Source organism: Brienomyrus brachyistius, chromosome 4 (genome assembly GCF_023856365.1).
Source record: "Brienomyrus brachyistius isolate T26 chromosome 4, BBRACH_0.4, whole genome shotgun sequence".
NCBI lineage: Eukaryota > Metazoa > Chordata > Actinopteri > Osteoglossiformes > Mormyridae > Brienomyrus > Brienomyrus brachyistius.
Window position 1 is genome coordinate 14,387,372 of NC_064536.1, and position 22,197 is coordinate 14,409,568.

At 47.3% G+C, this 22,197-nt stretch overlaps 1 protein-coding gene across 1 annotated transcript in view; it reads right to left on the bottom strand.

The window, feature by feature from the left end:
• The window catches only part of dlgap1a (discs, large (Drosophila) homolog-associated protein 1a), a 35,935-nt gene that overhangs the window by 8,131 nt on the left and 5,607 nt on the right, over window positions 1-22,197 (bottom strand). The window contains 6 exon segments of the mRNA XM_049011084.1: window positions 4,021-4,100; window positions 4,217-4,590; window positions 17,730-17,765; window positions 17,948-18,188; window positions 19,153-19,351; window positions 21,310-21,524. Coding sequence (XP_048867041.1) covers window positions 4,021-4,100; window positions 4,217-4,590; window positions 17,730-17,765; window positions 17,948-18,188; window positions 19,153-19,351; window positions 21,310-21,524 — 1,145 coding nt within the window.

Below are 22,197 nucleotides of genomic sequence, written 5' to 3' on the forward strand. Positions count from 1 at the left end.
TTCGTCCACCCATCCATCTATCCATTGCCCATAATCACTTATCCAGCACAGTGTCACCCTGAGCCTGGAGCCTATCCCCAGAGGCACAGGGTACAGGACTGGGAACACCTGGTAGATGGTGCCAGTCTCCAGCCACAGCATTCTGGTGTCAAAACATTTAGGTGAAACACCTAGTGTTCAGAACAGAGACAACATTCATATAAATACGTGCCATGATAAGCAATCAATACCGGATCAATACGGGAATCAACATGCAATGGCACCATCGACAGAAAGTAGACTGCCAACATGTGCCCCGTTGCAGCTCAGCTAGCTGGGCATGCCAGGGCCTGTACCCAGTGGCATCGCCATGCCAACCACGTTCATAATCACAGGCCCCGCCTTCTTCCCCATCTCTGTGACAAGTGCACGTCCCGCGGGCCGGGGGAGCAGACGGTTCTCCTGGGTGAGCGTCTGGGAGCTGGGCAGGGAGCAGTGGAGGCATTAAGCTGACTCAGGGCTTCTCGGTAAATACACCGTCCCGTAAAGCCGTCGTCTTTGGGCCGCCAGTCATATAATCTCTTATACATCTGCCATAAAAGGACCTGATCTTCATAAATGTGGACTTACACGCTACAGCTTGCCCAGTGCTGAATAAAGAGCCCCCCCCCCCTCCAATGACAGGGATGTTGCTGTAATAAAAGGAGAAGAGACATTTTCCATCCACTCCTAACCCCACTGGGATCCCCCCGCCCAACAAATCACAATGGGGCAACAGACAACACAGGTCCTGTTGAGTCAGACTGCTTTGCTAGTTAAACAACCCCCCCCCTTTGCTTGTTTATCTCCCCCCCCCCCCAATCTAGATCATTAACTTCTATTCCTACAAGATCAAACGAGCAGGGAGTAACAGGCAGGAGCAGGTGGTGAGCGAAGGCGGTGATGCTTTGATAGTCTTGTGACTGCCAACTTTAACAAAGAAGGGGGAGGCAGATCGGGTGGGTGAAACCTTCGCCGTGGACGCGGGTCTTTCCCAGGTGCAGCCTATCGGACGGGATGGCAAATCGCCCCAGAGAATAAAACTCTCAGCCTTAGTGACCAGCTTGGAAACAGCCTTAGCGACGGCCTTAGTGACAATACCGTGCATTTTTCTTTACAGCTTTGTAACGGGCTGAATTCTGAAAGCCACACGTTTGCGAGGATCCAATTTCCATCGGTGATCCAGAGCCGGGTGCCTTCCCCAGTTTGCCTGGAGAGCGATTTTTTATTTATTTATTTATTTATTTTTTTTAAGGGTAGCTCCAGGTCACATCAAGCCACCTTCATCCCTGTGAAGAGCTCGCCCTGCTTAAAGGTTAATGTGTGTCACAGGAACGTTACATGGCTCACCAGCCGTTTCCCAGACTCCGTTAACAGCAAACATCATTAGCAGACAGTCACTGCCGGTAACTTATTCCGCGGGACAAAAGGGTGAGTACGACAGGTATTTAAACAATATGTATTTTGACATTAATTGGTTAAAATATCATTTTCAATCATTATTGAAGGAAAAAGCGTTTTTAGTTAAGCATGGTCACAGGAGATTTTTGTTATTTCAAAAAGGACTACAAGCATTTCCATCAACTTGCTGCATTAACCTTGTAATATGCAAGCGACTCAGCCCACAAGCCCTAAACCTTCTATACATAGAAGAGCACCCACTGTGGCTGGAGGTATGAACTGCAACTCCAAATTCATCAGGATTGTCCACTGATTCAATTTCAATTGAGAACCTAACCAAAAGTCATAAATGTGGATACTCTTGGTGCAAAGCACTGCGCGTAATGTGTTATCAACTGATATTGCTAACAATGGCTAACAATTAACCGGGCTAGAATTGGATTTCATGATTAGTCAGATTATTTGTTGGATTTAAGGTAGTTCGGACTAATTGTAAGTGAATGAAGATAAAGGCCATTTAAACTGAGGTATCCTTAATCCGACAAGTTGTCCGGCTAAGCAAAAAATCTTGCTTTTTCATACGGGTCCATGGCATTGTACTTCTGTGGCAAAGGGAAGGCATCCGACTCCGTTTTCCCAGAGTTTTTAGTGGATGTGACGTAACCTCGGAATCCGAAAATCGGATCGCAAGGTAAATGGAACACGTCATTTTCTTTCCACTTGCGCAAAACAGCCTTGGGAGGGGTGATGAGAAGGTTGAATATTTGGGATGGGGGTGTACATTTTCCTCCAGAATAAAGAGACCTGGGCCATTGGGGTGATTTTCAAAAAGACAAAAGATCTTGCCGTGAAAGTGTCGGCGTAGCTGAGCAGAGGCAGGACAGCCGGCAGCCCTCAGGGGAAGGGTGAGGAGGCTCCGGTTCAGGGCCCACTAAAGGCTGCTTATACGGAGGGCTGTTTGGCTTGTTTTTCAAACAGGAGGGTGGTGCCCCTCTGTTCAACAGACCCCCAACAGAGATGGTCTTTTGAGGTGGCGTCTAAGTAAGGGAGTGTTTATGGTCACTACTGTTGACCATCTGGGAGTCTCCTCCTCCGCTCCCATGGACCTAGTGACGTTTACGACCCCCCCCCCCCCCCCCCCCCCCATCGGGAGGGAGGTACACCCCTTCCATGGCTGACCTCTGACCTGTGTGCCATCAGTTGGTGCATAGGGGCTTGCGATGTGTCAGGCTGGTGCACATTAGCCATGCCATGTCATTCTGGCTATTTTTTTTGGCAGGGCTGGGAGGGGGGGGGGGAGGGGGGGGGGGCAGCTTCCTCACAAGACTCAGAATGTTTGCCGGAAAAGATCCCATCCACCACTGGTCAAAACAAACACTCACTCATCCGCGAAGTCGAGCTGGTCAACCGATGCAAAAGCTCTGCTCCCTAATTCTGGTCAATAATTAACCGTATTCATTGGACCATCCAGTCCCAGGACAAATAATGGATACAGAACAAAAACATAGCGGAGGCTCAGTTACCTGGAGAGGATTATTACTTTGGCATAGATAAATTCAGCGATTCGAAAATATTGTGGCATTTTTAGTATGTTCGTGTAATTTGCAGAACAACGCAGTCAGAAAATGAATGTCACAGGAGGAACGGAGTGATGGGCTCTGATTGGCCAGTCTGGTTGGGTCAGGCACCGGTTACCTGGTGCCCCTGATTCAGGATCAGCTGACGATTCGCTGAATGTTAACCTTAACTACTATGAAGGGAAAAAAAAGGGAGTCAGTTTCAAGGTTAGCTGTTCAGGGAACTCCCTTTGTCTGTTCCGGGGATCAATGACACCCTTAAGTCAGTTGTGCTGTGCCTTCATTGGATGGCCTGCTTCCCCATGGGCGTGCCATTCTGCAAGGAGGAGGCGGTCCTTCGAGCCTTGTGGAGCCCCTGACCAATAGCCGAAGGGCTTTAGGTCAGCATCGGAGAGCCCAGCTGTTCTGGCAGCCCAATGAGAGTAGGATGCTGTGGATGATGGGGCAGCTGCCTCTCATCGGCTACTGCTTGGAATAACATGTCTGGGGCTTCTTATTCATGAAAAAACAACCATCAAATTACGGCATCGTTTTTTAGTGACTCGTCAAAATTGGTCCCTTCAGCTGGCTAAAATTACCCAATGGGTAGGGACCTGTAGAGAGAGGAGAGGGCGTGGACAGGAGGGAGCAGAAGTACAGAGATGACAGCCAGAGTGGGATGAAGAAGAGAGGAGTAGGGAGAAGAGGGCATTTAGTATGAAGGGAGTATGATAAGGAGTAAAGGGGGAAAGGGTGAAGGGGAGAGGAGCAGGGAGTATAGGGTAGAGTAGGGAGGTCAAAAGGAGAGGTGTAAGAAGTCAAGGTTAAAGAGTAGAGAGAAGGGGGTATGAATGGAGTATGATCAGGAATAAACGGGAAAAGGTTAAAGCAGAAGTAGAGTAAGGAGTAGAGAGTAAAGAGAGGAGGGAGTGTAGTTTACTTTTCCTCTAGGTTAAAATGAAGTGGAAACAATCAGTGTGACCCTTTCACACACTATACACTGCTGTGAAACTTCACAGCGGATCACAGTGCCATTCACACTTACCATCTCTCATCCTCCACCTGGATGCCCACTGACTGGAACTTGTGATCATCCAAGTCCTCCACGTCGTCAGGACCGTCCACCTGTCAAGTTTGACATATTCAGCATGAGGGCTCGAGACTCTCGATGTGGTAACCGATTCCCAAACCGCCAGCGTCCATGAGTAAGAGTAGAGTGAGGATGGGGGTGGGGGGGGTACCTGGATGCCGATAGAGAGGCACTTGCTCTTGCGGAGGGCCTCCCTCCTGTCCTCGGGGGTCTGAGCGAAGGCGGCGTTGACGGCAGTCATGGTGACGATGGTGCTGCTGCTGACGTGCTGGCTGGCGGGGCCGTGCACCTGCGCGTTGGCCGCCTCGATGGCCGCCGTCAGCGCCTTCATGCTGTCGATGCTCTCCGTGGAGTTGCTGAGGCCCGATTGGATCATGGCCTCCCCGCGTGCACCGGGCCCGTCCAGGTGCGCATCCTGCGCCGACTCAGTGCTGCTCTGTGCCGTGATGGAGATGAAGGGCTTGGTGGCAGTGCGTGGTGGCACAGGGGGCGGGGTCTTCTTGTAGGTCGTGATGCATGACGACACTGCGGGGCGGGGGGGGGGGGGGGGGGAGGTGGGGCGGTTTAAACGTGGGAATCAGCCCGTGGGAAATCTCTCACACAGGTAGATGTAGACATGGAGGCGTGAGCACGGTCACATGTACACGTAAACACGCATGGCCTCACACATGCAGGATGCGCAGTGCATCCAGGGCAGACCCCCCCCCGGCCTCATTTCCTCTGCCGTCCCTTAAAACGGCCCCGGCAGACGAGCGCAATCTCCGGCCCTCCTGTTTCGTTTTGTGATCACTGCGCGTTACTGGCCGGGAGTAAAGACGGGGAGGTAAATCTCTGGCCGGAGGCTCGTCAGCGGAGCCGGGGCAGAGATGGCGGGATAACGAGGCGGGATGGTTATGACAGGAGCAGCAGTGTCACCTCCGACTGCGAGCAGCTTGGCACAGGCCAGTGAAACACGCACACACACAAGCCTGCACAGTCAACACAAACGTGACAGGCCTGTCTTCCCTCTCTCTCCCTTTCTCTCTGCTCCGCCTGTCCTTCGCTCTCTCTCCCACTCTCTGTCCTTCCCCTCCTGCTCCCTCCCTCTGTCAGGAATTTCACTTTTCCTCCCCTCGGGCCAGAGAAAGGCTCTTCTTCCTCTCTCACTGTATCGTGTTACAGTTCAGGCCACAGGGTGAAGCACACATATGCTTTGCTGTGGGAGATCTGCAGTGTAACAGAGCTTCAAAGGAACTCATACACACACACACACACACACACACACACACACACGCACACACACACTCACACACACACACTCACTCACACACACACTTAGAGAGGAGAGGAGCCACATCTATTTATTTTCTCATTCAAAGAAGTGGGTCACTCTATTTACAAACTACCCTGGAATTGGAAAATCCCCTGTTTCCTTGGGGGGGGGCGGCACTGTCCCAGTAAAGATGGATCTGTTGGGCTCCCGAAGTCCCACTGACCCAGAAACTCCTGCCTTCCAGCGCCAGAGGAGGTTCCCTCACAGCGAGAGCAGGGAGCCGGCACGTGCAGGCAGAGCCATGCAGAGATCGCCCCCTGGGGGGTGACGCGTCGAAACCGCATGACAGGGGGTGGGGGGGGGGGGGGACAAATTAAGGGCAAATTCAGAGGAGTTGGGAACAGCGTAGGTGGCATGTTAGGGGCTCTGGTCCAAAACTGTACTCTGGCGCCAGTCCAGAGCTCGTCTGCCTGACGAATATGTGTAAAATCCATTCTGACAAGTGTGTGTGAATAGCTGGTAAATATCAAAGACAATGGTCTGACCCCCCCCTCCTGTCAGCCTCCCCCCTTCCTCACCCCCCGCCCCCCCCCGCCCCCTCCTTACTCCACCACCTCTTCCTCCGGCCTGGAGAGGATAAACACTTGCAGGGCCGTGTGCGTTCCGGGCCCGTTAGTGAGCCGCTCCCAGACAGGCTCAGGTTTCGCTTCCCGCCAGCGAGGAATGCTGTGGTCTGCTGGGACGCGCCGGCGAGCACAAAGGGCTCACAGCTGAGCTGACACATGCCCTCCCCACCCCCGCCTGAACCCACCCCCATCGCCAATACAGACACACAAAGACAGGAAGTGGCCTCTCACACACACACAAAACCACACAAACCTCCGCCCCCTGCCCCCCCCCCCCCAGCCACACACGAGCAAACAGCCCTTATAAACCACCATCAGTGCAGCGACCTCACTGGCTGACCGCCACAAACAGCCCAGGGTTACTGTGATGTCACAAAACCGTCACCTCGGCGACAGCTGTGAAGTTTAAAAAAAAAAAAACAAAAAAAAAAACAGCCTCTTCTTGTGAAGGTCTAATTTAATTACACCGATGGCCTGTCTGGCCGCTCGCCCGTAAGCACGCAATCTGGGCCGGTGCCCTGGGGACAACGCTGGTGGCTCGGGGCTCACCGGGGGAACCCCCGGGGGCTAGAGCTGACACAAGCCAAACACGACTACTGAATTTTCTAAATCCGTGTCAGGAGAACTGAACCTGGACTGTCCAAACTGAGCCGGAACACCGCCTCCCGGTCGCTCCAATTCCCGGACGCGGCTCATTACTCTTCATCCTATCTCTCTGTCTTCACATGTATTTTATTGAGGCCTGCGTCAAACCTTTTATTACATGCGGCACACAGGCTTGTCCTTATATTTTTGGTGTTTATGTATTTATTTCTAAATAAAGATTCCTGTCATCCTCCTAAAAGGAGCGGGCAAGTAGCAGCACGAGCAGCGCTGAATAATTTCAGCCTATCACACTGAATAACCCCCCCCTCCCCCCTTTTCTGACGTTTTAAGCCTGCATTGTCAAACATGAAAAAGGGTTTCAAAGTCAGAATTTACAGCCAGCTTGAGTTTACTGTCCCGCATGACATGACTCGCGTCGCCAAACCTCGGGGTCTGGCCCAGTTCCACGGTCAGCATGACGGGCAACTGCCGCCTCCCACATTCTTGCTCCGCCCTCTGTGTAGCGTTACCTGGGTAACGGGGATCCAGCAGTAGGGATGTTAACATCTGGCTCATGCAGGGCATGACAGCCAGGAAATGCAAGTGTGTTATGACGGAATCCTGCCAAATTACCTCCTGTGTAGCACATGTGGCTAAGCTGCAAGGATTTAGCACAGTTCTGTTTCGCCTTGTCTGTCTTGATGTTTCCTGACAGATTGGTCCCGATATGAAAAGTAGGGAGGTTGTTTTCGTTTTTTTAAACCACTTTTTTTTTTAAACCACTTTTTGTTGCCGTACTGTCTCTGCCACCTGCTGTCCCTCTCTTACCGCCAATTCAATCCTCTGCTCCCACCGTACCCGCCAGGCCCATTTCATAGGTAGACCTGAAAGCGAATCTGTGAGACATACAGGCGCCACCTGCTGGTGTTTCGGGTGTACTGCTGCACGCTCTCAGGCCACCTACTGGTACCAGACTCATAATTTTGACACCTTACTGAAATACTGCGGGCGGGGGGGCTCTGTGACACGTGTGAACTATAGCGCACACAGGAAATGGATCATCCAGTGGATGTATTGCCTAGACACCCAAAGCACAACATGGCTACAGAGACACTGTGATGCAGTGTTCAACAAACACTGCCAGTTGCTAATCTTTCTGCTGTACAAAGAAGGACCATCCGGGGGGGGGGGGGGGGGGGGGGGGGCAGCGGTCACGGTATTGCGTGAGCCAGGGATGACTAAACAGATCACACAGAAAAGTAATCCAACAAGGTGCTCTTCACATCCTGTCCTGCCTTTTTTAGGGCACTAATGGGGTGGACACACCTGCAGGCTGATGACTCAATCTGCCAAGTATGTGAAAGGTGACTGTGAATTCAGAAAGAGAAAGTGTCCTCGAGAGCATCGTAAACAATGATAGACAGACCTACTGGAAATCTACCCCCAAGGCAATGCTGTTCTTAAACAGAGGTGCATAGTCCAGGTCCAGAAAGTTAAAATCCATACCAGAATTTTGTTTCAACCAACCAGCTGAGTACTCTGTCACTGTGACTTTTTATAGGCAACTGGCTGGTTGAAACAAAATCTTGGTCTGGATTTTAACTTTTTTGTACCTGGACTATCCACCTCTGGAATTAAACTTGTTTATTATCAGTCTCCAGCTTCCTTAGGGATGGAGCGAGGAAACACAAACTGAAAGACAAACTGTTAAACATGGGCGTGGTTCTGCCCGGCTCCGTGTTTCCCTAGCGCATTACAACCATGTAGTATGATTTATGTAAAAGATCAGCCAAAAAGAAAATGCATCTAATGACACTAGAGGGTGGCGACTACACAGAGTTCAGGATTACTGAGCAAAGGATTCTTTCAGTCTACTGGCAAAAACACACACACACTGACAGGCCCCCTTTCCCTTACATTATATTTCACAGTAGAGTAGCTCTACTACACGCCTCCAGCGTTTACTGGCACCTTTCTCCTTAATAGGGAACAAATCCCACAAGAGAAACAGCTCAGAGAATATTTTATGATAATGAAATTTTCACGGGACTGACGGCATCTTAGTAACGGTTATACAACAGACACTTGCTGTCTCATGAAGACAAGCACAGGGTGCCCAAGTCAGGGCTGCAGAGTAATTAAGAGAATTTTTAATGAGAAGTCTAAAATAAACCCTGCCAGTGTCTGGCCAGGCAGACACACACACACACACACGCACACACACACACTAGTCAAGACAATCTCAATCAAACACATACTAACTGTACAATCATATGAAAAGCGAATGCCTGATCTGAAAATCTCCTTGACTCTCTAACGTCTAATTCTAAACACATGTTTCTAGCTTCAGAGCGTCACAGTCATTTTGGAGGGAGCTGGGAGACCCGGAATGGAGCAGCGATTAAGTCACCAGACCCGTAACCATGAGGGTAAAGACTTGAGCGGGAATGTTCAGCGGTGATTTACAGGAGTAACCAATGAGCAATGGAGAGTTAAACTACACTTAGCCGGGAACTGAAATAAGTTAAAGAATAACCATTACCTGAACTAGTGCTGAAGGCTCTTTCTCAGAGCTCCTGGAAGACCTTTGACATGCATATCCTGTTAAGTGATCGGGGGAGGGAGGCGGGTAGCTGTTTTCGTCAGCATTCCCGATCCCCTACTGCTCCCTTGTTTGATTCCCACATTCCAACACTATTCATCCCCCTGATCCCCCAAACCTTTCGCCTGCTGGCTCTTTGTTTAAGAGACCACCACCCCCCGCCCCAAAATCAGGCAGGGGAGGTCTCACAATAAGGGCCGTGACGTCCCTGGATGTAATGACGGGGCTTAGCACAAAAAGCCTTGCAGCGGTAGTTTTTCTGGGCGGTCCCCCCTCCAGTACAGACCCTTAAGGAACATAGTCACAGTGGTGGAGAGAGACGTCACAATTAAGGATTTAAGCTGAGCCTCATCATATCTCTCCTAGAAAGATGTGACACACAGCTGACTTAGCCTGAATTCACTGTGGGGTTAGGGGGAAGCTGCATTTCTTCCATCAGAAATATGGATTTTTACTTGCATAAGGCTGCACAGGTGATGTGATCTTGGTCACGCGCAAAGGCAAAAACTGCGATTACGAAGTCTCTCAACAGACCTTAGAAACAGAGTCTCAGTCTTACCATAGGCGGCAAAATAGTAATTAGCTTGTTAGCGTTTTAGCTTTGCTGTAACAAGGCTCTGTTGGTGGGGGGGGCACTAAAGAGAGAGCTTGTGGTGAAAAGTTTAATGTTGGGCCGGTAAGTGGAGTCACTCCCTCTGTGGGATCCCCACACTGCGGCCTGTCAGCGCTGCACATGCAGAGCGCGAGTCTGCTACCCCCGACTGGCGACATAGCGCAATTAGCAAAAACCACTGATGAACTGGTGGAAAAAAAGTAAGAAGAACCAGGAGGCCGTGACAAGAGCAGACCTTCAAAATGGCTGTCTTGACTGCTCGCACATACACAGACATGCCGACGCGAATGGGTCTCCCTGGATTCATCTCGGCGCTCGGTGCCGTCATGGCTCATCTGAGTGGCTTTGCGAGTTCCCACAAGCTCGCATTCCCAGACATGCGGGGCATCCGGGTGAAATGACATCAGCCTGGGAGCAGTCTTCACGCGTAACATCCCGAGCGCAGGGATAAAAAACAGCAGGGCATGATGGAGGCCCCCAGGTGTGCAGCTCCCTCTTGACCAGCAGGGTGCGTAGTGACGAAGGATCCTAAAACGGCTGCCACGACAGACTACGTTTACTTAAGTGCCAGACTTGCTTGTCAGACAATTTCGGGGTGGGTGGGGCGGGGGGGGGGGACTAATAATACAGCAGGGAGTGAGCCTTGGAATGGGACAACTGAAGTGCTGAGTGATCCTTAGCCCGCTGCTTAATGCCTCCTAGCCAGACGAAAATTAGAGAGGAGCTCTGTCTGCATTTGCGTGCGGAGAGTCAGTCCCCCCTCCCCCATCCAAGCTGGTTTCCAGGATGGACCCTCACACAGTGAAGAAGGGGGTGGGTCACATGACCTCACATATCTGAGTCTCCCAAGTGTTTTCGTTTTTTTTTTTTTTTTTTTTTTTAAGTGTCATACACCATCCTTTCAGCTTTAGACATGGCTGAGGATTCCCAGGGTGTGTCAAAAGAAGTTCTGCCTGTAATTAACCTTGTAATTAGCAACAGACCAACGAAGGACTGTTTCCTGTGGGTGACGTTTGATGTGGGATTGTGGCCAACTTAATCCGACTTACTCCCCTGCCCCCATGCTTCAGACCTAGCTGGTCACGAAAGTGAGCAGGTAAAAGAGAAGCGGATACAGAATGGAGAAACTGTATCAGATGGGATAGGTGGACAGCATCAGGCTGGAGTGGCTATGAATCAAAAGCAAAACACAAGTGGATCCTCGAAGTTCCCCACTTTTCCACCAAGGTGCCGGGCCTGAATTCCTCCTTTGGAAATTCTCGACTGCACGACTGGCTGCAATGTTGTTCTTTTAATCTCTGTAACAATAAAAATGCTTCTGTAAGAGAGTGAGTCACATAAAAGGGATTTTCAGCTGCCTCGGTCACTTCAAAGCCTGGGTGAGGTTTACGCAGAGACTTCTTATGGTCCACAGCCAACGAGGGTCAGACTTCAGCGTGGTTTTGGAGAAGATCAGAAGTTGCCTGGATTTTGGTGAACTTGAGTTACCTTCAAAAGACTTGCAGCTTTCAGCCCCTTGAAGTGAAACATTTTAACTTGACTTCAGTAGAATATATTTGTCAGATAAGTACAAAAAACAACTATATAAATGATAAAAATAAATCTAATCTCATTCACCTTCATAAAGCACTTATTTTTAAACAAAACTTAGCCACTTCATCGGTAAAAGACAGCTATTTCTACATTATTTAAAATATGAGAACTAATGACAAAATCTACATTATCATGCAAGAATGCCCTTTGATGTCTTCAAAACTGAATGCCTTTTAGGTTCCTGCAAAACCGAGACTGACAGAAAAGTGGATAATTTTATTCTGGTTTATATACTCTTTTGTGTAAATCATGTAAGAGCTCAAAACGAAAGCTAACGTTAAAATAACATTACAACAAAACTAGAGGAAAGTGCTCCCTCTAGTGTTAATGTATGTGTAACGCATACATTAATTCCATGTGTAATGCTACATTCAAACGCAATGGAAACACGTTTTACTGATTCAACCAAGCATATACATAAGTTACAACAAATGAGTGTTTTGCGTATTTGTAAACTCAGAGGTTTAAGTTTTGTTTGCTGCAAATTGCCGAGCTGCCAAGTTTCATTCAGCTTTACGCATAATTGCATCTAGGTCTGTAACACGTGAGTCGTTTTGGACTTCTCACTGCATTGGAAGAAATGCAAACCTTGGACAAGCCAGAAATAGGCGCTTTAAAAATACTGTATTCCCTAGAAATTGCCCACGACTCAGAAGCCGTTTGTTCACATTAACAATTAAGCGCCCCGTACTGTTATCTGCCGCCCCAAGACCTGCACGAAGTAGGGATTTGAGCATAGATACCGAACGATTGGTTATTTCGATCTTAATGTTTTCATGTTGAGAATCGATTCTAACGACAAATGATCATTTTTTTAAGCCTGGTAATCTAAGTATTAATATTAAACAGAGCATGACACGGGCAGGGCCGCACTTAAGGGGGCGTAGGGGACCAGACAAAACAATCGATCAACGCTCTGCAAATTTTATAGTCGGGGTTGGGCCGGCACTTGGTATAGGGTATCGGCGGTGCCAATCTTGGTACCTGATCTAAAATAAAATCAGCAGTACCGCCAATCCCTGACAAGAAGCACGAGCACAGCATCAGGATGCATGCAAATGTCCATGAAAAAAGCCAAATGACAAGTTTACAGGGGGACTCAGGATCGGAGCAGTTTACAAGAAAGGAAAATATAATTATACGACTTAAATGTAGTTTGTTATTTACAGGGGCGTAAAATAACGAAATTCAAATACTTGTTACTGTGACTGAGTAGTGTTTTTTTTCAGAACTTGGATACACTTTTACGAGATTGTAGCGCTGGCGGGACCTGCTAGCCGCGCGACGGGTTGGACCGATGCCAGCTTGTAATTAATGTAAATAGCTTGGTTTAGTCATCGTCCATTGTGTTGCAAAGTATTGTCTCATATAGCGTTTAATGTTAAGTGATGTAAATGATGGTGTGCGTGGGCCCACTGCACGCAAGGTGGGTAGTGGGGGTGACCGCGTGCGGTGACGTTACTTTGCAATAGAATAGGTAACGTATATGTGAATGATACGTATGCGGAAAACGCCCTCTTGTGGTTAGTTGATGTACTCCATCTCCTGCCTTGATATTGCGTCCCTTAACGCCGTAGCTGTCCCGTATATTACCCGTAAAAGGCTGTGAGGCTAATTTTACTTTTCTGTTTACCGCGCGCTTGCCCGTAAAAAGTTGACAGCCACTAATAATTATTATAATAAGTTCCTGGCGGTAGTTGCCATGACTACAGAACCAGTAACACCCGCGGCCATACCTGAGGCAGCTTATCCAAGTCAATGCCAAGAAGGTTAATTCTAATGTCGCTTCCTAAGCTCTCGACACGCCGAATAATTTGGTCTCCAATTTGAAGAAACATATACAGGTAAGTTTTATCTTATGACTTTATCACATAATTTCAAGCAGGCTAGTTCAGCTACGAACGGTGTACATCCAGCGAAACTCCCAGTCTGTGATCACGTTTAATTAATGTTTTTAATTTATTTTTTTTTTTTTAGCTTTCAGCACTTAAATAAGCTAAACCATTTATTCGCAGTCGAATTAGGAAATTTATTGTCAGGTAAAATTGCTGTTAAGAAGCTGCTATAACGGTGTGAGATCCCCCTATTTTAACTTGTGGCGCTGCAGTGTAACATTAGCTCTCTCTCTTATTAACTTACTTATTAACTTGCAGGAAAAAATATTTTGAATATATTTGGAAAATGTTTAGTGCTTGGTTGCGTTTGATTTCAAATACAAAATGTATACAATTATTAGAAGAGCTTTTGTTTTGCATTAATTGCTAACCATTTTTTGTTTAAATCGTACAATGCCTTTTTCATTCTTTCCGAAAAACAAAAGGGACGGTTACTTACAATATGTGGGCTACATTTGTAAATGAAAATGTCTTGGGGGGGGAACACAATTTAAAAATGGTCACTACTCTGAGTACTTTTTAAACAGGCTGCACTTTTACTTCAGTAGTCCCTATGATAGGTATTTCTGCTCTACTCACAGCCCATTTCTTTGGAAGTAACACGACTTTTTGAGAGTTTTCAGCACTCTATCCACTTTTGGTTATTAATAAATAACACATTCAGTCCAGGTTGTCCAAAAAAGCATTCGGGTATTGAAAAACAATATGTCAGTTTTTTTTAAAGTGAGGCCATGAGAAAAGATACTCAAAGAATTGAGACAAAATTGGGATTGGAGCATGGAGCCATTTTGGAGGGGCTTTCGTTTGAACCAGATAGTCACAAGACATACATTCATGATTGATCTTTGTAATGTGAATAAATTACAGAAACGATTGACTGTCAGATCACTTCTACACCTCTGATGATGCAAAGGGATACACTCTTAAAACGCAGCATGGTCCAAACCCGTTGGGGGGACCTTTATGACAATGACTGTCTCTGGTAGGTGTTGTATCACTCGCACTTGAAGATGTTTATTTCTGCAGCGTCTAATGAAATTAAACATCCCTGGATGGGAGGGGAAGTGTAGAAAAGTGATGGGCTCACCTTTGTACCCTGCCTCCCATCAGCACAAATATACGTGAAAGTAATTCGGCACATATTTTTAAAATTACACATTGAAGCTCCCTATTTTCCCATAACCCGAAAGTAAAGCCCAATGAACCATGTTTTTTTTTTCTCTGTATTACATCTTTAAATTTTGACCTGTGGGGTTTTAATTAATAACATAATGGGCCATTACGGAGAAAGCTGTCTCTTCACTAAAATAATACATTTCAAGACCAGGCTGTTCTGGGACAGCTAATGACAATCCCTGAGAAACACTTCTGAGAAATTAAGCACACACATCAGTCAAAAGTTAAAACATGGAGGTACATGCATTTTTTTTGTCACCGAGAATATATTTTAGTATCAAAAGAATTGTATTGCGAAACATCATATTACAAATTATGTTATATGTATGAAAAGGAAGATTTCACTGTGTTTAATGCACTCTGTAAAATGTTATTGGTGGATTCATTGCAAGTGTATATGGGCAGGATTAAGCTGGCTTTGGACCTGAATCACTGGCGGGATGCTGCAGTGAGAAGTACCACCCTGAAATGTCAAAGACCCTGTTCACACTTGGTTTTAAAATGTGTCTGGGGTGATCCGATCACAAGTAGACAGCTGAGACGCATCACCGTTTACACCTGTGTCTGTCATGCATCTATCAAGGTGTCCAGCTGACCACTAGTGTTCGGATATCGTTACTGCTCCACAGACAGTTATTGTGATGTTCTTGTTGGGGACGCATCGGGATGCATTAGCGTTTACGCTACAAATGATATATGGTCAAATGTGTCCTTGACCTCCTTGGCAAGTGGTTCGAGTGATCAGACCACAATGCATCTTGGTGGTCACGTATACTTGTACTTAACACTGTCCACTAGTGATCCAGTCACCCAAGATGCATTTTAAAATCAAGTGTAAATAGGGCCAAATGGTCATCTTATGGAGTGGTGTCCTGCTTGTTTGTAAGCAGGTTGGCAGAGGATGGTGTTGGAGACATTTCTGTACATAACACTGCTGGAAACACATAAATACACATATATACATACACACACACGCACACTCATACTGACCAACCGACACACACATTTAGATGTTCATACAAACACATACCCCCACATAGACACAGACATGAACCCACTTCCATCCATATATACACAACCTTTTCACACACCTTCTCTGGCACACAAGCATATTCCTATATGCACATGCTCAGTCATATACAAACATGCTAACCTATAGACAAGCGTTCACGTGAGCAGAGACACATGCACACTCACACACATATATACTCTGGCACGTACATTTACACTTGATTTATTTTTGCAGACACTTTTTTAAGTGGCGTATATTTTTCAGAAAGGGTAAGGCAGTCCCTGGTGTACCTAGAGATTAAGGGCCTTGCTCAGGGGCCCAGTGGTGAAATAATTCAGCCGATGCTGAACCGGTGACCATCCAATCTTTGGCATAGTGTCCTGACCCGTAGAGCCACACAGCATGTGTTCTAACCCACTAAGTCTGACACGGCCCCCATGTGTTCTAACCCAGTGAACCACAAATCACCCCATGTACACCTTCTGTTTTTTGCACTTATTCATGCATACATGCACTCTCACTCACACACAGAAAAATGCTTAGTAACAAATGGAAAAAAGGAGAGAACGTGATGGTCAGCAAAGTGTAGCTCTCTAAACAGGCTCACGCTCCTGCCTAATGAAGGCTGCATTATGAAAGCAATACACTGCTGCCCATCAAGCTGTGGGTGGAGCTCATGATAACGAGCTTCATTAAGACCAAAAGGCATCAGCAGATCAAAGCTCACAATCCGTCAGGAGGAATTAAAAAAGAAAACATGCAAGGAAAGCAGATTCACAAAACAGCTGAACCCTTTGCATCCTCAGGCATATGCAGTGGAGACCTCCATTCACTAGGGGGCGACAGCGCGCTTTGCCAGGATCTGAAAGTGTCTGCAGGTACCCTGAGTGCATTTCTCACATAATTGTCGCAGATGGGGACTTGCAAAGACATGCTGCCAATATGCAATTTGTTGCAAAACATTGCTGATTGAAACCCAACCTATAGATTTGCAGAGGAATTTCAGAAGACAGGGATTGCCATGGAATGCAGGGCAAAGGGAAGGTTCTGCCATAGGTACATGGTGTATGGCGAGCCGCAACCCCAATACCAAGAGAAATCATGTTATATAAACATGGCTTACACCTTTCCAAAGTATCCCTCCCCCTTCAGGTCAAGCCAGTCATCCTGATTGGTTCTCAAAGATGACTGGTATGGAACTCAATAACGATGTTCCATTGAGAGTGAGTGTTATTCTCTGCCTGGCCCTCCCCGCATCCACACAGTGACTAACCATCTCTGGGTTCCACAAAACCCTAGAGGTGTCCCTGCCTCTTTTCCATCATGTGAGATTCAGCAACCTCACATCGGCCACACCTGAGAGATGGGCTTTTCCAACCAGAGTTCTGGGGCTTCTTCACTGAGGCTGTTAACCGGACCCAAAGCTCAGGCAATGGAGTGAGGCTAATTGGAATATCTGCTCCTTTTCACTGTAGCCTACATGAGAAGTAAAGCTATGATGACTATAGGATGATTACAGACTAATAGTAAGACTGCTACTTTAAAAGGTCCAACCCAGTCCAGTCTGAAAGACTGCAGATATGTGAATCGACTTAACTCCTGATTGGCTAAATCAGTCAGCCAATACAATGTTAGCTGCAGGATTCCCTGCTGATCCACCTTCCTTCCCGATTTAGATAACAGAGCAGGTTGTCGGAAAACCCGACATACACAGGAGAAGCCGCACTGTCTGAGAAGTGGTTTAGGAGAATGGGGAATTCCATCATCGGTAACGACAATTAACCAGCCACTGGGAATTCAGAACATACCGCCGAGTGCCAAATGGTACTAAATGAAGGCATTACATCAATTATCCCCAACAAAGGACTGTCGACTGTACTTGAGGTATTTTTACAGCACTCAGAGTTCTTGGGGTTGCATTTAAATAGTTTTAATTTGCCAGCCATAAGCCTGACATCTTGGCATCAAAGTTAGTGCCATTACACCACGCTTCCTAGAGGGCGCCACTGTCTGACATATTAGGAAGTCACCCAGACAACCAGAATGTGAGGTCGCTAAGACCACTAAAGTCTCCCTTCCAACCCCCAGTCCCTGGCATTAAGTTAAGCTAAAAAGCATTTTTTTTTGTGGAGGGACTTGAATGAAACATTCGAGAAAAAAAAAGAAACAACAAACAAATTTGTGCATGACGACTGAAGCTTTACACACAGATTCTGGAAGGGAGTTTTCAGACACTCCCTACACAATTAGACAAACCAGGACAAACTAGCAAACTGGTTTCAATTTTTGTGTCAGCTGATCACTGCTTACCTCCTACACCCACTTCCATCGCTTGTTTATGACCACCTAAAGGGGGGGGATTAACAACATTGTCCAAACACCCAGGTTCAATCTTTCCAACAAAGCAATCATATATATTATATTTATATATACATATATACTTATATACATATATATATACAATATATTTTATGCTCAGGTAAGGGACTGTTAGAAATGTTTTCTAATCAGGCTAATGCAGGACTGACCTGTGCTGCTCTGGATGGTCCGGACAGTGGTGGCCGTGCGGGGTGGTGAGGCAGCCTGCAGCAAGGGGTAGTCGTCGTCCTGCGAGCAGCCTTGGTCGATGGCTCGCACGTAGCTGTGACTACGCATGCGGAAACAGCCTGGCAGTGGCAGGTCCAGTGCGTCCACCGCCTGCGACTCCAGCTCGCTGAACACGGACTCGCACACCGACTCGAATTGTCCGTTCACCTCCACCTCGCTCACCTAGGGGCGTTGGAAGGGAAATCGATCATCTCCACAGAGACCCTGCTCCTAGAAGTCACTTTTGTAATGTTCTTAAGCATTTTTAATGTATGTGACAGAACAAAGGTGTCCAATAGAAACATAGTGGACAGAAGAAACATGCCACAGTCATGAAATCAACCCCAGTCAGTGCTGGAAGTGGGCTATGGCATGAGAAAGTGGGGGGTAGAGGATTTGGGGTCCGCATCTTTTGGGGATGGGGGTTAATGACCTTCAGGTAATGAGGTCAGTAATTTTCAATTTGTGAAGACAGTGATTTTCAGCTGACGGTGTTACCGACTTTTAAGTGTCAACTGGGTGGTCAGGCATGAGTATCTTTGATGCTCCATGAACTGATGGGAGCAGACCTGAAATATGGATTATCTGGTGACACAAGGGGACAGGCATCATAGTCTGCCAATCGCAACTGAGCAAGTGCAGGAGGCGGGGTGTGTGCAGCATGGGACTGGTAAGCTCACTGATGCTTCTCAGAGTCTTAGCAGAGATGCACAAGGCTGGCTGAACCATTCCAGCAAGCATCTCTCCTCATCCTCAACAGACGAGTATACACGGGAGAAAAGGGGATTGGCCGATGTAAGCCCCTCCCCCACATCTGAGCTCCCACCAGAAAAATGGATCATGGTGAATGGTTAACACTAGCATGTGGTTTGGCTTGACTAGTCAAACCTGACAATTAAGAAAAATCTACAATTTGTGTATCAGATATAAACAAAGAATACGTTAGGCCTGGTACGAAGTGGGCATTCATTTTCTCACATTGGCAGCATTGGCTACGTTAACAATATTTGTTTATTTCTTTAATGAGTTTGTTATGACAGTTATTTGTCATTTTCATGGTACATTTTCCAAGCCAGAGAACAGTGGAGTGGCTCCAGGTAACATGTTTGCGCAGAGCTGGGCTACATGGGAGGGGAGGAGAACTCACCTGGCTGATTGTGCTCATGGCCCTCATGTAGCTCTCGTTCCGCGAGCGGTACTGGGGTGAGGACAGCAGGCTCTTGGGGTCCAGCAGTGCTTTGCTGGGGTCCAGGGTGTCCATGCTCCTGTTAATGGATACTTGACTCACCGCCTGCAGGTAGCTGTGACTCCGGATCTGGAGCTTGGGGGAGTGCTCCGTGGAGATGCTGTGGGAAGGAAGACAAGGTCACTCTTGTCAGATCTAAGGGTCGAAAATCAGAAAATCAGTCAGACGAGCTGGCATGAAGCTTAAGCAGTATGCTGTGGGAGGGGATTTGGTGGTTTGCCTTGGTACCACATTCTCTGAAGTGGGGTGATTCTGATTTGGCGGAACAGGAAGGCAGTGAGAAACAGAACAGACATCTGTGCTTGGAAAGGACAAAAAAAGACTGAACTGGCTAAGGAGTTCATTTTCTATTACTGGTAATAAACAGGTTTTATCCAGTTTACTGCACTGGTACAGGTTTTGAGTGTCTTAATCACCAGCTTTAATCATCACATAGACTGGCCGCGTTTTAAATGGCGGTTGATTCAAGGTGGGGTCTCAAGTTAGACTGGGCAGAAGCCAATCTGCCCCGGGGGTGCCTGGGAACTGAGGTGGCCATGAGGCCCCTAAGGACCAAGGCTAAACTTTGCTCTGATTCGCTATGGAAGCGAGCCAGTGAGTCACACTTCCCTGCAGAGTCTCTGGGACGGGTGTGTGTTTTGTTTTGTGCGGTGGGGATTGCTCTCTTCTTGTGAGAATTAGCTTTATCTGCTGCTGTGAGGAAAGTAATTTTCAGCTTATAATATTGTGGTCCGTTAGTCTACCAAAGGCAGCTGACAAGACATATAGCAGTCAATCACAAGGTAGTCTATCATACACGGCCCTTGGCCCCCATACTCTGCACTCCACACTAAAGAACCGACTACATAAACAGAAGGGGTCCCTCGGGTTATCGATCTCTCATCTGCTACATGAGGGGGCGGTGTATGACTTAGCGGGTTAGGACCCTTTGTCTGTGATCGGAAGGCTGCTGGTTCAAATCCCATTGCTGGCAGGGTAATACTATTCTTGCGGCCTTGAGTAATTCCCTAAATAAATAAATGTAAATGTAATGTACACTAGAGGGCCAGGGGAGGTTATATCCTATCCCAGGAAGCACCAAGCACACAGCAAAGTACACCCTGGACAGGATGCCAGGCCATCACAAGGTGCTGTGGCTATGCAATGCACCTGTTTAGGTGTCACTCTGTTGCATCAGACACTAATGATATTAACAATAAATGAAAAAAGAATGAATTCCTCTCCTTGGATACCATGCACAACAAATGTGTCAAGAAGTAATAACATCCCTGGGCTAATTAAAATAACGCCTCATTGTCAACAGACCTGGCCCTTAGCCCAAAATGGATCAGGAAAACCAAGGTGACATATCAGAACCTGATCTTGGCTGTACCTGTGAGGTCTAGTTGGGCAAGAATCCATACAAGACAACAAAGTGACGCTGCAAATCAGGGAAGAATTCAGGTGTGAGTTTCAGAAATGCAAGCAATTATCACCCCATTTCTGGCAACAATGCAGTGCCAGGGGAACTGGCACTAACATGTTAGTCTGCCAGCAACTGCAGGCTCGCGAACAGCTGGGCAGGCTTACTGGGCATCATTGTTCCAGTGTGGGGGAGGAGGAATTCAGAAAAGAACTCTAAGGAACAGCAATTCCTGAGACATTTATTGGGGGATGGATCTGCGAAATGTTGCTGGTACCGTCAGGATATAACGTAATGTGAACCAAGCAGACACAACGTACAAAGCTGGGACAAACTGGGAAACCCGTATGAGTTGGAATATTGCTCCCACTCTCTTTTTTTTTGTCTACCTCACGTAAAGAGGTACTTCAGTGATTGAACTATAGTAAGAGGGGTTTGTCCATGACCCAAACCCCTCCAAAAATATCCACCTGCCCCTTTATATCATGATGCCTAAGATCCTTTAAATGGCAGACTATAAAACCCACCAGCAAATAAGTGATGAGTAATGAGTAATGAGTGACGTGTTCATTACTGGAACAAACTTTCATCAGAGTGTGGGTTATGCTAGGGGGTGTGGCCTGTGGGGGATGGAGTTTGTGGACCGTAATGCTTACTTGAGAGTGGTCATCTCAGTGAGCGATGGCTGTGTGGCCTTGAGGTAGCTGGCCCGGCGCGCCTGCACCTTGGGCGAGGGCTGCGGACTGCCCTCCGAATCACCACTGTCGTCGTCTGCCATGGCCTTCACATAGCTGCCGCTGCGCATTCGCCGGCATGGGATGTCGTCATCCTTGCCAATCGACGGGAAGCCACTCCACTCATCCTGGGGCACCTGTGGAGATGGGTGGATGGCCAGGAATGGGGAGGGTGGGGTGATGCCATAGCAACAACAACAAAAACAGGTCAAGCGGACCAAAATTATACTTGACTCTTTCACATAAGAACTACCTCCTGGCTCTGTCCCCTTCTGGCAGATAAGGTTTGACATTGGTTCAAGATGCAGAGGTGGGACTGCCTTCCTTCACTAACCACTTCTGTACCTATTCCACATCCATCACCAAGAGGCAAACATAGACTAAATACTCAGCCACTCACATCTCCACCCATCCATACCTCCATCCATCCATTCATCCATCTTCCATAACCTCTATTCCAGTACAGGTTATGGTATATGTCGGTCAAGATGAATCTGGATTAGACCGGGTCAAATCATTTGCATCTATAGAAACCTCTAGTTCCTTCAAGGGACCTAAGTTTCCATCTTCATAGAGTGAGGTACTGCTCTCATCTTGGGCTGAGAGGTTCTGATACCAGCTGGAAGGGGATTATGGTGCATCCCTTATGGATATGGGTCTCTTTAAAAGTGTCCTTGCTGGTTCAATCCAACAAGCCTGGGCCAGTTCTCAGCCACTTGAACATCACGTCTCTCATTTGAAATGCAGATGTGTTCCCTGGCAAAACTACAGCCTCAACTGCTCTTCAAAAGTAGCTATAAAAAGAACAAG